The 16105-nt window shown below is 65.3% G+C and overlaps 1 gene segment (V, D, J or C); it reads left to right on the top strand.

The window, feature by feature from the left end:
• The first annotated feature begins 726 nt into the window (after positions 1-726).
• LOC123378954 overlaps positions 727-16105 on the top strand; it is a 31466-nt gene continuing 16087 nt past the window's right edge. The window contains 1 exon segment of the C gene segment in view: positions 727-808. Coding sequence covers positions 742-808 — 67 coding nt within the window.

Below are 16105 nucleotides of genomic sequence, written 5' to 3'. Positions count from 1 at the left end.
CAGCCAAGGCCCCAGACCCCAGGAGGAGCCCAGAGCCCTCGCTCACATGGAGGTGAGCAGGGCAGAGAGCCTCGCACCACAGGCCGAGGGCTCCAGGCACACCCACAGCCCAGCAGGCCCGGATTGGGACTTGGACGTGGTGCGGAGGCATCCCCATCGAGGCCTAACACCGCAGGAAGTGGCAGCCTGGGGTGCACACTGTGGTTGTCCAAACACAGGGGCTGAGGGGTCACGGTCCCCTTGCACGGGCAGCACAGGGACCACACAGGGTCTCTCAGCTGCAGGGACATTTTCAGGTCCGGTGACCACCACGAACTCTGCCCCTGCACATCAGGCTTCTATCTGTCCTCTAGGGTAGTAGCTTCCCTCTGACCATGGGCAGATGACCGTGACCGTGGCTGAAGCCAGAGGAAGACAGCGTCCCACCAGGGAGGCCACACTGCTGAGTGGATGGGACAAGGCCCAGGGCAGGGCCTCAGGCTATGGATGGGTCAACCTGTGCCCACAACACACGCCCAGGTGAGAGTGGGGTTCCTGTGCCCTCCTTTGGGACCCCAGCCACCCCCCACAGCCCACCCCCGCACACTCAGGCCCTTGAGACAGAAAGTACCCAGAAGAAAAGGGAACTTCAGGAAGCGTGTCGCCGAGCCACCTAGTTTCAATCCTGTTCTTAGTCTTCCCACGGCTGCCTGGGGGCTAGGAAGGGGGCTATGGGCACAGAGCTCAGCCACAAGGAGCCACATGTGCCTGGGACCAGAGCGAGGAGGGCCGAGGTGCTGGGGCCAGCCTTCCGTCGCCCCAGCCCTTGGTGAGTAGGCTCCGCACGGAGAGAGGGCGGCGTGGGGGCAGCAGAAGCAGCTCAGGAGCCAAGGAGAGACGGGGCCCCACGGACGGGCCGGAGCAGCCAGCATGGGGGACACAGGCTGCCTGGGGGCCAGGGCACCGGCCAGGGCAGGGACGAGGGAGGCATGGGCAGGAGCGCCCACGCCAACATTGCTGGACGCACCGGACGTGGCAAGTGGGCCTTCAAGGAACATGATGGCCATGGTGGGCCTGAGGCCTGCCCTTTGCCATCTGTGCTGGGAGCCCAGGGCTGGGCTGGACTGAGCTATTGCACGACCAAGGCCGACATGGACAGAAAGGCCTAAGGTGAGGGCACAGGGAGAGGCCGGCCCAGCACAGGGGAAGAAGAGGACCCCAGATGGCCCGAGGGTCCTGTCCAGGACACTGGGGCTGGCTCTGGCCCCAGGCCAGGGTCAGAGGTGCTGGCCATGGGGTCCTGGACTGCAGCACATGAGCAGGGCCAGAGCACGAGGGGCTGGCAGGGGCTCCCGTGTGCTCAGAACCCAGACAGTAGCACAGGGGCAGACGGTCAGGAGCCAAACCTGGGCTAAGGAGTCTGGGATGGGCAGCTGAGACCGGGGCAGCCCTAAGAACACACAGTGGTAGCGGGCTGAGCTCGCCTGTGGGGGACAAGTCATGGGGCAGCAAGGGCAGAAAGCAGCTGTGGTCCATTAGCTCCAAGGACCAGCGGTGGAGTTTGTGTAGGTGAGCAGGGGCAGGGGAGGCCAGGAGGGGGAGGGGCTGCCCCAGGAGCTCCCAAGGTGCACACAGAGCTGGTACAGGTGAGTAGCAGCAAGGGGCAGGGCAGCAGGGGTAGGGGGGTGGGGACAGGAGAGACAGAGCTACCCCAGGAGCTCAGGAGAGCCAGCAGAGCTTGTGGGGGTGAGCAGGGGCAGTGGGAAGAGGCAGTGGGAAGAGGCAGGGGGAAAACAGAAAGGACATGAGGCTTGCCCCAGGATCTCCCAGAGAGCACACAGAACTGGTACAGGTGAGCAGCGGCAGGGGGCGGGGCAGCAGGGGTAGGGGGGTGGGGGAAAGAGAACCAAGGCTGTCTACGAGCACAGGGGAGCAGGCAGATCTTGAAAGGGTGAGCAGGGGCAGGGAGAGGACAGGAGGGGCAGGGGGAGGGCATGACAGGCAGGGAGAGAGCAGAAGAAGCAGGGGAGAACAAGAGGGACATGGGGCTGCCCCAGGAGCTCCCAGGAAGCACACAAAACTGGCACAGGGAGCAGGGGCAGGAGGCAGGGCAGGAGGGGCAAGGGGAGACCAGACAGGGAAGAGGGAGAGCAGAAGAGGCATGGAGAGAGCAAGAGGGGCAGGGGGAGATCAGGAGAGGTGGGGAGAGAGCAGGAGGGGCAAGGGGAGAGCAGAGAGCACACAGAGCTGATCAGGTGAGCAGGGGCAGGGGGCAGGGCAAGAGTGGCAGGGGAGAGCAAGAGGTGCAGAGCCACCCCCAGGAGTTCAGGGGAGCAGGCAGAGCTTATGAGGGTAAGTAGAGGATTGGGAGGGCAGGAGGGGTAGGGGGAGAGCAGAAGGCACAGGCACTGCCCCATGAGCTCCCAGGGAGCATACAGAGCTGGTACAGGTGAGCAGATTGTGGGCAGGGCAGGAGGGGCAGGGGAAGAGCAGGAGAGGTAGGGGGCTACCCCGGGAGCTCCCAGGGAGCACACAGAGCTGGTACAGGTGAGCAGGGGCAGGGGGCAAGTCAGGAGGGACTGGGGGAGGGCAGGAGAGGCAAGGTTGCCCCAGGACCTCAGGGGAGCAGGCAGAACTTGTGAAGGTAGGCAGGGGGTGGAGAGCAGGAGGAGCAGGGGAGACCAGGAGGGGCAGGGGGAGGGCAGGAGTGTAGTGGCATGGCAGGAGACGCAGGGGGAGGAAAGGGGAGGCACCAGAGCTTGTGGAGGTCAGCAGGAGCAGCAGGGTGAGGTCAGGAGGGGCAGGAGGACAGCACAAGGGACAGGCAGCTGCCCCAGGAGCTCCTGGGGGCACACAGAGCTGGTACAGGTGAGCAGGGGCAGGGGGCAGGGCAGTAGGTACAGGGGGCTGCGCAGGAGGGGCAGGGCTACCCCCAGGAGTTCAGGGGAGCAGGCAGAGCTTATGAGGGTGAGTAGGGAAGGGGAGGGCAGGAGGGGCAGGGGGAAGGCATAGGAGGCAGGGGGAGGGCAGAAGAGGCAACGGAAGAATAGGAGAGACAGAGGGTTGCCCCACAAGCTCCCAGACAGCACACAAAACTGGCATAGGGAGCAGGGTCAGATGGGCAGGGTAGGAGGGGCAGGGGAAGAACAGGGGGAGAGGGGGCAGCAGAAGGGGTAGGGAGAGAACAGGAGGGACAGGGGGCTGCCCCAGGAGCTCCAGGGAGAACACAAAACTTGTGCAGGGAGCAGGGGCAGGGGGCAAGGCAGGAGGGGCAGGGGAGAGCAGGAGAGGCAGGGAGAGAGCAAGAGGGGCAGGGGAGATCAGGAGAGGAAGGGGGAGAGCAGGATGGGCAAGGGGAGAGGAGAGAACACACAGAGCTTGTCAGGTGAGCAGGGGCAGGGGGCAGGGCAAGAGTGGCAGGGGGAGAGCAGGAGAGGCAGGGCTACCCCCAGGAGATCAGGGGACCAGGCAGAGCTTGTGAGGATGAGTAGGGGGTTGGGAGACGAGGAGCAGGGGGGAGAGGAGGAGCAGGGGGGAGAGCAGGAGGGGCAGGGGAGAGCAGGAGGGTAGGGGCAGGGCAGGAGGGGCTGGGGGAAGGACAGGAGAGTCAGGACTCCCCCAGGAGCTTAGGGGAGCCAGCAGAGCTTCTGCCAGTGAGCAGGGTTCCTGGGAGGGCAGCAGGGGCAGGGGGAGAGCAAGAGGGGTAGGGCTGTCCCAGGAGCTCCCTGGGAGACACAGAGCTGGTACAGGTGAGCGGGGGCAGGGGGCAGGGCAGGAGGAGCAGGGTAGAGGGCAAGAGAGGCAGGACTGCCCCAGAGGCTCAGGGAGCAGGCAGAGCTTGTGAGGGTAAGCAGGTGCAGGGGAGGGGCAGGAGATGCAGGGGGTTGCCTCAGGAACTCCCAGGGAGCACACAGAGCTGTACAGGTGAGCAGGGGCAGGGGGCAGGACAGAAGGGGCAGGGGGAGGGCAGGAGGGCAGGAGCGAGGGCAGGATGGGCAGTGTTGTCCCCGGAGCTCCCAGGGAGCACACAGAACTGGTACAGGTGAGCAGAGGCAGGGGAAGGACAGCAGGGGCAGGGGGAGAGCAGAAGGGTCAGACAGCTGCCACAGGAGCTCCAGGGAGCACACAGAGCTGGTACAGGTGAGCAGAGGCAGGGGGCAAGGCAGGAGGGGCAGGGCGGAGGGCAGGAGAGGCAAGGTTGCCCCAGGAGCTCAGGGGAGCAGGCAGAGCTTGTGAGGGTGAGCAGGGCCAGGGAGAGGGCAGGAGGGGCAGGGGGACGTCATGAGAGGCAGGGGGAGAACGGAAGAGGCAGGGGAAGAATAGGAGGGACAGGGGGCTGCCCCAGGACCTCCCAGGCAGCACACAAAGCTGGCATAGGGAGCAGAGGCAGGGGGCAGGGTAGGAGGGGCAGGGGGGAGAACAGAGGGGCAGGAGGAGAGCAGGAGGGGTTGAGAGCAGGAGGAGCAAGGGGAGAGCAGGAGGGACAGGGTTGCCCCAGGAGTTCCCAGGGAGCACACAGAGTCAGTACAGGAGAGCAGGGGCAGGGGCAGGGCAGGAGGGGCAGAGGGAGAACAAGAGGGGCAGGGCTGCCCCAGGAGCTCCCAGGGAGCACACAGAGTCAGTACAGGAGAGTAGGGGCAGGGGCAGGGCAGGAGGGGCAGGTGGAGGGCAGGAGGGGCAGGATTGCCTGGAGCTCAGGGGAGCAGGCAGAGCATGTGAGGGTGAGCAGGGGTTGGGAGGGAAGGAGGAGCAGGGAGAGAGCAAGAGGGGCATGGAGAGGGCAAAAGGGGAAGAGGGAGGACAAGAGGGGCTGGAGAGTGGGCAGGAGGGGCAACTGGGAGAGAAAGAGGAGTAGGGCTGTCCCAGGAACTCCCTGGGAGCACAAGGAGCTGGTACAGGTGAGGAGGGGCACGGGGCAGGGCAAGAAGGGCAGGGGGGAGGGCAGGAGGGGCAGGGGGAGGACAAGAGGGGCTGGGGAGTGGGCAGGAGGAGCAGGGGGAGGGCAGGCGGGGCAGGGGGAGGACAAGAGGGGCTGGGGAGTGGGCAGGAGGGGCAAGGGGGGAGGGCAGGAGGGGCAGGGGGAGAGAAAGACATGAAGGGCTGCCCCAGGAACTCCCTGGGAGCACACAGAGCTGGTACAGGTGAGTAGGGGCAGGGGGCAGGGCAAGAAGGGCAGAGGGGAGGGCAGGAGAGGCAGGGCTGCACCAGGAGCTCAGGGGAGCAGGCAGGGCATGTGAGGGTGAGCAGGGGCAGGGGGGAGGCAGGAGGAGCAAGGCTGCCCCAGGAGCCTCAGGGGTGAAGGGCAGAGGGACTGAGCTAAGAGCAGCCCTGGACTAGATGGGAGCTGAGCGGTACGGCACACAGAGACCACGAGGGCGCGGGCCCAGGAGAGCCTCCCTGGACACGGGAGGGCATGAGCCGCCTGAGGCCCGGTGGACAAGGTAGGGGGGAGAGGCGAGCCTGGGTAGGAAGGTCTCCGGGGCTGAAGGGACAGGGGTGGCCACAGTCTTAGGCTCAGGGGCGCTGACCCCGCTCTGGAGGCTCGTGGGGATGGGGGACAGAGGGCTGGACATGACAAAGCCAGGAGGGCTGGCCAGGGCAGTGGACCCGGTGCAGGGAAGGGGGGAGCCTGGGAGTTTGAGGCAGGGCCGCCAGCCTGGAGTGTGGGTGGGAGGGGAGGCCAGGCAGGGCCATCAGACTTGGCAGAGGGGTCGGGTCTGGCTGGGGACGTGGGCTCTGAGGTGTTGGCACCGTGCACGAGATGACAGCCAGGGTGGGGCAAGGCTCCCACTGGCATTGAGGGGCAGGCAGGCTCAGGAAAGACCTCTGCTGAAGGAGGGCTCTGGGGACAGGGAGGAGCTGGACAGACCCCAGGGCACGGGCACTGAGTGAGCCCAGGAAGGCCTGAGGAGGGGCTCGGGGCAGGGACGGGATCCGGCGCCCGGCGCTTTAGCTGCAGAGCTGACCCAGAAGATGTGAGGCCTGGAGGGCAGACAGCAGGCCACGACGAGGACTCCGGGCTGAGGGGCACGGGCAGCGGGTGGCAGAGGCCTGCTGTGTTCAAGAAAGGTCCCGCTGGCCCAGGGCAGATTCAGGCTGGGACGACAGGGCAGTGGGCTCAGGGCCTCAGCAGAGGCCCGTTGGGAGCAGGGGCCACCGGTCAGAGCTCAGACAGATGGCTCGCTCAGGCCGAGCACCCACAGGAAGCCCGAGTGGGGACCCAGGGGCTGGGCCCAGGAGACTCTAATCCAGCAGGAGGTCACCCAGCACCGACCAGGCCCATGGGGCCAGCACGTGCAGCCGCAGAAACACGAGGCCCTGGGGCGGCAGAGAGCTACACCGGGCGGCTGGTCTGCAGACTTCCTGGAGGGCCACCCCAAGCCCGGGCACCTGACACCCTGCCCGGACCCTCCCAGGAGCGAGGCCCTGGTGGTCACACGGCCTCCTCTCTTGCAGCCTCCCCCACGGCCCCATCGGTGTTCCCACGGGCCCCCAGCTGTGGGACCATATCTGGCGCCACCGTGGCCCTGATCTGCCTGGTGTTAGGCTACTTCCCTGAGCCGGTGACCGTGTCCTGGAAGCCCGGCGGCCTGACCAGCGGTGTGCACACCTTCCCGGCCGTCCTGCAGGCCTCGGGGCTCTACTCTCTCAGCAGCACGGTGACAGTGCCCACCAGCAGCTGGCTCAGTGAGACCTTCACCTGCAACGTGGCCCACCCGCCCAGCAACACCAAGGTGGAAAAGATCGGTAAGAGGGTGTCCACTGGGAGACAGGCCAGGTCAGCCGGTCCACCTGGACCCTGGGGCACAGGAGAGGCACCTCTGTCCCCCAAGCTCGGGGAGGAGGGCCTCTGGGCCTGGCTGCCTGGTCCAGTGTGAGCACAGGCTGCACAGCCCCACCATACTTCATCTCCACTGGCAGGCACCAGTCTGGGACGCCCCCCTGACCTGCCCTGACCTAGCCCACCCCAAGAGCTGTCCCCACCCCTGGCCCCCACTAACCTCCAGTCTGATCTCTCTGCAGTGCTCCCACCCTGCAAGTGTCCCAAATGCCCAGGTGAGTCAGCAGGGCACCACCCTGCACACCAAGGCCATGGCCCGTATCCAGGCACTGCCTGGTGGGGGGAATGTTCAAGAGGATCCCCCCCAAATGCTGACCCCTGCATTGTGTCTCCCACACCAGTACCTGAGATTCCCGGAGGACCGTCCGTCTTCATCTTCCCCCCAAAACCCAAGGACACCCTCTCGATTTCCCGGACGCCCGAGGTCACGTGCTTGGTGGTGGACTTGGGCCCAGATGACTCCGATGTCCAGATCACATGGTTTGTGGATAACACCGAGATGCACACAGCCAAGACGAGGCCGCGTGAGGAGCAGTTCAACAGCACCTACCGTGTGGTCAGTGTCCTCCCCATCGTGCACCAGGACTGGCTCACGGGGAAGGAGTTCAAGTGCAAGGTCAACAGCAAAGCCCTCCCCTCTGCCATCGAGAGGACCATCTCCAAGGCCAAAGGTGGGCAACAGGACAGATGGGGCACAGGGAGGTCGAGTGGGGCCTGGCGGACCCAGGTCAGCCCTCCACCCTGGGAGTGACCATCTGTGCTGACCTCTGACCCCACAGGACAGCCCCACGAGCCCCAGGTGTACGTCCTGCCTCCAGCCCAGGAGGAGCTCAGCGAGAACAAAGTCAGTGTGACCTGCCTGATTGAAAACTTCTACCCGCCTGACATTGCCGTCGAGTGGGAGATCACCGGACAGGCAGAGCCAGAGAACAACTACCAGACGACCCCGCCCCAGCTGGACAGCGACGGGACCTACTTCGTGTACAGCAGGCTCTCGGTGGACAAGTCCCGCTGGCAGAGTGGAAACACCTACACCTGCTCGGTGTCACACGAAGCTCTGCACAGCCACCACACACAGAAATCCCTCACCCAGTCTCCGGGTAAATGAGCAGCTCGCCCGGCCCCCCAGCAGGCCCCCGCGGGCTCTGAGCGCCCACCCCTGTGTACATCCCCCACCCCGGGCAGGCACCCTGCGTGAAATAAAGCACCCAGCACTGCCCTGGGACCTGTGACACTGTCGTGCGTCTTTCCGAGGCAGAGCTCAGGACACCCGGGCCTCTGGGAGGTGCGGGCAGGCCAGGCTCCGAGGCTCAGGGGTCACCATTCACGGGAGAGCGTGGGTCCCACCAGGGGCCGGGACCTGAGTGGGCAGGTCTGCACAGGCGGGCGAAACTCATGGCCGGAAGCCGCCTGGGACAGAGAGAGGGCTTGGCCAGGGGCTACTCAAGCCCGGAGGGGGGCGACAGGGAACGGAGAAGCCCTCCAGAGCCCCTCAGGGAACGGGCGCACGGTCTTTCCCACGTCTGGACCCGCCCAAGCTGTGGGACGCTGGCCTGTCCTCTTCCGCTGCTCCCGCCGTCCCCTGGACCTCTTGACAGCTCTGAGCGGTAGCTCTGTGCCAGTGCAGTAGCCAGGCCTGACCCATGCTGTGAGGACAGGCCCTCACCCTCCCTCAGATGAGGTGGCCCCGCCTGGCTTCATCCTGCCTGGGGCCAGGCCTGTCCACTCGTGGGGACACTCACCCCGGTGTCCCAAACGGGCAGAGGCAAGCAGTCCTGAGTGCCCAGGGGAGGGACCATCCCAGACACCCACATGGACGCTGAAAACAAGCCCCTCCCACTGAGCAGGGCCACCTTCACAAACACACACACACACGCACACACGCACACCTGACCCACCGGGCCTCACACGGGACAATGTGCCAGGGCCCAGACCGGAACCAGGCTTGGGAACCCTCACCGTGGGCCCCAGCCTGGTCCCCACCCCCTCCCACACCCATCGGCCGCTCAGCAGCCCATCTACACGCCGACCACACTGACCAGCCCTTCTTCTCCCCAGGACACTGGGGCCCCTCCCAACACACACCAACCCCCACCCCCAGCTGGCCCCGACACTCGCACCCACTCGTTCGCTAGGGTCACTCCCTGCCACCCTCTCGACCCTTCCCTGGGCTCTGCTGACCCTCCCGCCCTCCGGGCCGGGTCCCCAGGAGAACGGGTGTGGTGGTCAGGCTGCCTTCCCCCCAGACAGCCCCAGCACAGCGCAGAGCAGAGAGGGAGCGCGTCCCCACGGGCCAGGCCCAGGCGGGAGGATGGGGGCACCGAGGCCGGTGCCCTGAGGCTACGGAGGGCCGCGACCGTCACCCCGGGAACCACTCCTATGGGCAGGCATGGCACTGACCACTCCCTTCCTGTCCAGAGCTGCTCCTGGACGACAGCTGTGCGGAGGACCAGGACGGGGAGCTGGATGGGCTGTGGACCACCATCTCCATCTTCATCACGCTCTTCCTGCTCAGCGTGTGCTACAGCGCCACTGTCACCCTCTTCAAGGTGGGTGTCCCCGCACCGTCCCGCACTGTGGCCTGCTGTCCCAGCGTTGGGGACCCGCTGGAACCATGCCATCCCCACAATGACTCGACGCTGACCCCATGTTGCCCCCACGCTGACCCCACGCTGTCCACATGCTGACCTCGTGCTGACCCTACACTGCCCCCAGGCTACCCCCAGACTGACCCCACGCTGACCCCAGACTGACTCGACACTGACCCCATGTTGCCCCCACACTGCCCCCAGGCTACCCCCACACTGTCCCCACACAGACCCCACCCTGCCCCCACACTGCCCCCACGCTGCCCCCACACTGCCCCCACGCTGCCCCCACACTGGGGACCCACTGGAACCACGCTATCCCCACACTGACTCGACGCTGAACCCATTCTGCCCCCACGCTGACCCCATGCTGCCCCCACACTGACTCTACGCTGACCCTGTGCTGACCCCACACTGACCCCACACTGGGGACCCACTGCAACCATGCTATCCCCACACTGTCCAGACACTGACTTCATGCTGCCCCCACACTGACCCCACCATGACCCCATGCTGTCCCCACTGTGACCCAATGCTGCCCCCACGCTGACCCCACGCTGACACCACACTGCCCGCACGCTGACTCCACGCTGCCGCCACAAGACCCCACGCTGACCCCACGCTGACCGCACGCTGCCCGCACGCTGACTCCACGCTGCCGCCACACTGACCCCACGCTGACACCACGCTGTCCGCACGCTGACCCCACGCTGTCCCCACACTGGGGACCCACTGGAACCACGCTATCCCCACACTGACTCGACGCTGAACCCATTCTGCCCCCACGCTGACCCCCCGCTGCCCCCACACTGACTCCACGCTGCTCCCACACTGCCCCCACGCTGACCCTGTGCTGACCCCACACTGACCCACACTGGGGACCAACTGGAACCATGCTATCCCCACACTGACCAGACACTGACCTTATGCTGCCCCACACTGACCCCACCATGACCCCACGCTGTCCCCACTGTGACCCAATACTGTCCCCACACTGACCCCACGCTGTCCCCACACTGCCCCCAGGCTACCCCCACACTGACCCCACGCAGACCTCACCCTGTCCCCACAAACTCCACGCTGCCCCCACAATGACCCCACGCTGCCCCGCGTCTGACCCCGTGCTGACCCTACACTGCCCCCGGGCTACCCCCAGACTGACCCCCATGCTGCCCCCAGACTGACCCCACGCTGACCCCGTGCTGACCCCACAATGCCCCCAGGCTACCCCAATGCTGACCCCATGCTGCCCCTACACTGGGGACCCACTGGAACCACGCTATCCCCACACTGACCAGACGCTGACCTCATGCTGCCCCCACACTGACCCCACCATGACCCCACCCTGTCCCCACTGTGACCCAATGCTGTCCCCACAGTGACCCCATACTGACCCCATGCTGTGGACCCACTGTCACCATGCTGTCTCCCCTGTGACCCCACACTGACCCCATGCTGTCCTGCCTGTGACCCCCATGCTGACACCAGCCTTTCCCCGTGCTATTCCCATGCTGTCCCCACAATGATACCAGACCCTACACTGTCCCCACACTAACCCCACGCTATCCCCACGATGACCCCATGCTGCCCCCGCACTGACCCCATACTGTGGACCCACTGTCAACATGCTGTCTCCCCTGTCACCCCATACTGACCCGATGATGTGGACCCACTGTCACCATGTTGACCCACTGTGACCCCATACTTTCCCCACGCTGTCCCCATAATATTCCTAAGCTGTCCCTGCAGTGACCCCACACTGTCCCCACACTGTCCCAACACTAACCACATATGTCCCCACCGTGACCCGATGCTGACCTCACACTGACCCCACGCTGACCTATGCTGTAGACCCACTGTCCTCATCATGCTGACCCCATGCTGACCCCACAGTGACCCGATGCTGTCCCCACACTGTCCCTACAGTGACCCCTTGCAGATCCCATGTTGACCTCAAGCTGTGGTCTCACTGTCACCATGCTGTCCCCACACTGTTCCCAAACTGACCCCAGGCTGTTCCCACACTGACCCCCACGCTATCACCTCTGTCCCCTCCCAGTACCCATGCCATCCCCATAAGACTCCCTCTCGCTCAAGTGGTCCCGGGGAGGGGGGGGCCTAGAAGGGGGGCTGTCCTCGGAGGTCCCAGCCACGTCACCTCCTGCCCTCCTGCTGCAGGTGAAGTGGATCTTCTCCTCGGTGGTGGAGCTGAAACGCACGATCGTCCCCGACTACAGGAACATGATCGGGCAGGGGGCCTAGGGCCAGCCCTCCTGGGCGGGTGTCAGCGCTGCCCCGACCCTGCACAGGATCCCGGTGCATCAGCCTGCTGCCAGGCCTGCTCTCCCGCCCTCTGACCTCGCCACCCTCTGACCTCACAGCCACCCTGGGCCCGCGCCCTCGCCCTCTGGCCCCGCGGCCCCTGTGAGCTGCATCCTGCGCCCTGACCCCCCCCCCCGTTTGGAGAATCGCGTGGACGGCAGGTTGTGCCCCAACCTGAGCGGGTGGACGCCCGCTGGCTCCTCCACGGCGGCCGCCAGGCTACCGCTGTGGCCGCGCTCGGTCAGCGGGCACGCTCATCCTGGAGGAGGCGGGCGGCTGGCGATCCCAGTGTCTGTCTGGCAGGGACCGGCCTCTGTGCGAACCCCGTCCAGGCCAGGCTCCAGGACGCAGGGTTTCCCCAGAGCAGCCACGTCGGCCCAGATCCTGAGGAAGCTTCCGACGTGTCACTAACGGTCAGTCAGATCTTCTGCGCCGGAGGAGACCGCGCAGACAAGGGCCTGGGCCTGTGGCTGCTGCAGGAGCCCCGTGGATGCCGGGGACAGAGTGACATCCAGCCAGACAGGCCTCCTGCAGAGGGGTCTGGTGACCTGGTCCCCGGGCCAGTGGGACACAGCCTCGGTGGACACAGGTGGAAGGTGCCAGGAGGCCAGGGCGGCAGGCCCAGCCCGCCCCCCGCCCCCCGCCATGGCCGGGGCCTGAGTCCCACCAGGCTCACGCGGGGGGTGGGAGAGAGAGAGAAGCCCACAGCCGGGCGGACCCCCAGGACTGGCTCTCCGCCCTGGCTCTGGGTGGGTGCGAAGTCGGGGCCCCCACATGGGAAGAGATGGCCACGCAGGGGAGGAGAAGCAGAGCCCCCAGCCCCAGGGACAGACGCCCAGGGCTCCCACACATGGGAAAGCCACTGCTGAAGCTTGGCTAGCTTGTTTTATTCTTTTTAAATGTCTGGAGCTCCTTGATTCCCATTTGCATTTCTTTCTTTTTTTTTTTCTCTTTTTCTTTTTTTTTTTTTTTTTAATGACAATAAAATATCCTTAAAAACTCCATAACCAGCTGGGGAAAGTCTTCCTCTGTTGACGCGCCCCATGAGATCCACAGACTGGCCGTGCCGTGTGTCGGTCCCTCCAGCCGTGGGAGAAGGACCCCCGGCCCCTGGGGTTCCCGGGGGGTGAGGTGCGCTGCAGGCGCGAGGGGTCACGTGACGCCTTGTGGGGCGCAGGGGGAGCATCCTGACCTGGCCAAAGGCACCGCAAGAGGCACCTATTGGGTGTGTATTAGCATGGGCTGCTAGCAAAGCACGACAGTCCCGTGGTGTGGACAACGTGCACTGATGTTTCCACGATTCTGGAAGCCGGCAGGCAGACCCGGGTGTCATGGGGCCGGTGACCCCTCAGCATGTAGACGCCGTGTCCTCACACATCCGGCCCGCTATGCGTGTCTGTGCCCCGACCTCCTCTTACAAGAGGAGGAGTCCATGGTGAGGACCAGTCACACTGGATCAGGACTCACCCTAGTGACCTCACTTTAACCTATTACCTCTCGAAAGACCCCATCTCCCAATACAGTCACATTCTGGGGTCCTGGGGGTCAGGGCTTCAAGATTTGAATTTGGGGAACGCATTTCAGGAGAGTTGGGTCCAGGTGGGAGCACCAGTGAAGGCCAGGTCGGGTGAGGCCCGGGGGGACAGCACTGACCCAGGTAAGCGAAGCTGGACACCAGCCCGAGGGGTCAGGACACTCAGTCGGGGGGAGGCCCAGAGAGAACACCACCACCCGGGGGTGGGGGTGGGGGTGGGGGGCAGAAAAGACCAAGTTCTACAGGAAGAATGCCAAGTGGGGGCGGGCAGTCCATTGGCGTCAGGAGGCCATGGGGTCCCTGGCCAGCAGCGATGGAGTCGGGATTCTGTCCTTGCAGTGCCTGGGGGTCTCGGGTCCCGGAGGTGCCCCGGGTTGTAGGAGACACGTGCACCTCGAGGGCAGAGGCGGGACCACACCTGCCAGCCCTTCCCAGTAAGGGCCCTGGGGAAGGGAGGCCAGCACGAGGGGCTGCGGTCTTCTGGGGACGCAGTGGGAGTGGGGCGTGGGCTCTGAGTCTGCAGGTCAACAGCCCGGCCCGAGGCCCAGGGCGGGCAGAGAGTCATGGCCAGCGCGGCCGCGGTGCCTCAGGACCGCTCAGGGAGCACCTCCCACCTCCCCGTGGGCAGGGGCTGCCTCACCAGTGGGGGCCGCACCAAATACAGGGCGCCCGTGGGGAGAACGTCCCGGCCCCCAGGGACCCTGGGGGCTCCAGGTGACCACACCGTCCACACAGCTTGCCCAGCACCCCCTCCCTCTCGGTCCCCGGGCCCTGGGCCCCCGCTCCATCCCCTGGACCAGAGATCAGTCTCCATCCTTCCCACCCTCCCACCGGAACGCCGGGGTCTGCGGCAGCTGGTTGACCCCATGGCCTCCGCGGGAACACGGGGCATGACCGTACCCTCCACTCTCAGGGCAGTAACGCCCGCTCTTTGAGAGCAATCTCCCAGCAGGCCCTGAGGCCCCCACCTGTGACCTTCCAATAACGCCATACCACGTGGCCCCCCCCTCCACGTTCCCCCAGGGACCCACACACACCTACGTGCCTCTCCATGCAACCCCTCAGACCCCCTAAGGTCCTGCAGGCTGCTCCTGTGTGAGCCCTGAGGTCGGCCTCCTGCTGCCTGCCACTCCTCAGGGGCCCCCTACCCTGGGCTTCCGCTCAGACACAGGCCTGTGCGCATCTCCCTTTGCCCGTGTTCACACCGCCACCTGTGCCCCCCCCCCCCACACACACACACACGGCCAGCGGGCTGGCCTCACTCCTGCTCCTGGGACCCACCTGGTCCCGCCCTCCACCGACTCGCGCTGGGAGGGAACCAGCTGGCGCCTGAACCCTGTCCCCACGGGGGCCCCAAGACGCACAACGTCAGCGTGGGTGGGGGCGGGAAGGGGAGGATGCAACTGTGTCCCCACATTGTGTGTGTTGGAATCCTAGCTCTAAGTGTCATGGTGTTAGGAGGCGGGGCTTCGGGGCACCAGAGGTCGTCAGGGTGGAGCCCCCACGACTGGGGTTAGTGCCCTTATGAAAAAGCGAGCTGCCTCCCCGCTTCCGGCACGTGAAGGGGCAGAGAGAAGACGCCGTCCGTGAGCCAGGCAGTGGGGACCCCCCAGACACCATGCCTGCTGGTACCTGATGTGGGCATCCAGCCTCCACACCCGTGAGGAGTGTCTGCGGTCTCTGTCGGGCCAGCCAGACGGCTGGACAAGAGCCACCTGGACGGGCGGACCTGGAGGAACGGGGTCCCCCAGGCGCCCTGGCCCAACCCCCTACCCCCAGGACCCAGGTCGGCCGGCCATCAGCGGGGTACAGGGCCACAAGACCGCCCCCGGGTGCTGCTGAAGCCCCAGCCTGCGTGGGGCAGGGACATCAGCCCCGGGCTCCCGGACCACACGCAGCAGGCAGTGGACTATTAGAGGCACCCAGATGGCGGCTCGGTCACTGCACAGGGGAGGGCCCCCACACCCCCTACGCCCCACGCTCAGACACTGCCCCGGGAACCAGGGCATCTGCAGGGAATTGGGCCAGTACAGACACGCCCAGAGCCTCAGAGGCGCCCAAGCCCCGCCCACCCCGCTGCCTGAGCTGCCGCACCCGGCGCCCCATCCGCAGGCACTAGGGTGCTGACCGCCCGGTCCCTCGGGGAAGTCATCTTTTTCTTTTTAGAGGGAGAGAGGGTGCAGGGGAGGGACAGAGACAGAGACAGAGAGGATCCCAAGCAGGCCCCACACTCAGCACACACCCCCATGCAGGGCTCGATCCCGGGACCCCGCGATCAGACCTGAGCCAAAAGTAAGAGTCAGACACTCATCCGAGTGAGCCATCCAGGCGCCCCCTGTAAGGAGTAATCTTTTGGTGCATTTCAAAGTCTTGCAAAATATTTCCTGTAAGCATATTTCGCTCTCAGAGTATCCAGAATGTGCAGGGCACTCCGGCAAATCAGTTGGGAAAATCGCACAATTCGGTAGAGAAATGGACACGAGAATTGAACAGATGTTCCACAGAGGCTATTCAAATAGCCCTCAAACATACAGAAAGGACGCTGCGCTCCACCCGTGACAGGGAAGTGAAAATTTCTGAAAAGCCACAGGAGAGAAAGTGGTCCTGATTCCAACAGCGGTCGGTGCGGTGCCTTGTCTCAGACTAAACCTTTGCAGGCACAAGTATAAAGTGGAAAAACTGCCCGGCAGACAGTGATTTGAAGGCATCAGAGGACAAGCAGAACCGGGCAGACTCCGGGGAAGACTGTGCCCTGGAGAGACTGGTCTGAGCGCAAAGCCCAGTCCTTGCCACAGCCGCACCTAGAATGCAGGGGAGCGGGCAGGCGTCCAGGCACAGGGG

Source organism: Felis catus, chromosome B3, assembly GCF_018350175.1.
Source record: "Felis catus isolate Fca126 chromosome B3, F.catus_Fca126_mat1.0, whole genome shotgun sequence".
Classification (NCBI taxonomy): domain Eukaryota; kingdom Metazoa; phylum Chordata; class Mammalia; order Carnivora; family Felidae; genus Felis; species Felis catus.
This window is presented reverse-complemented; position numbering and strand designations above follow the sequence as displayed.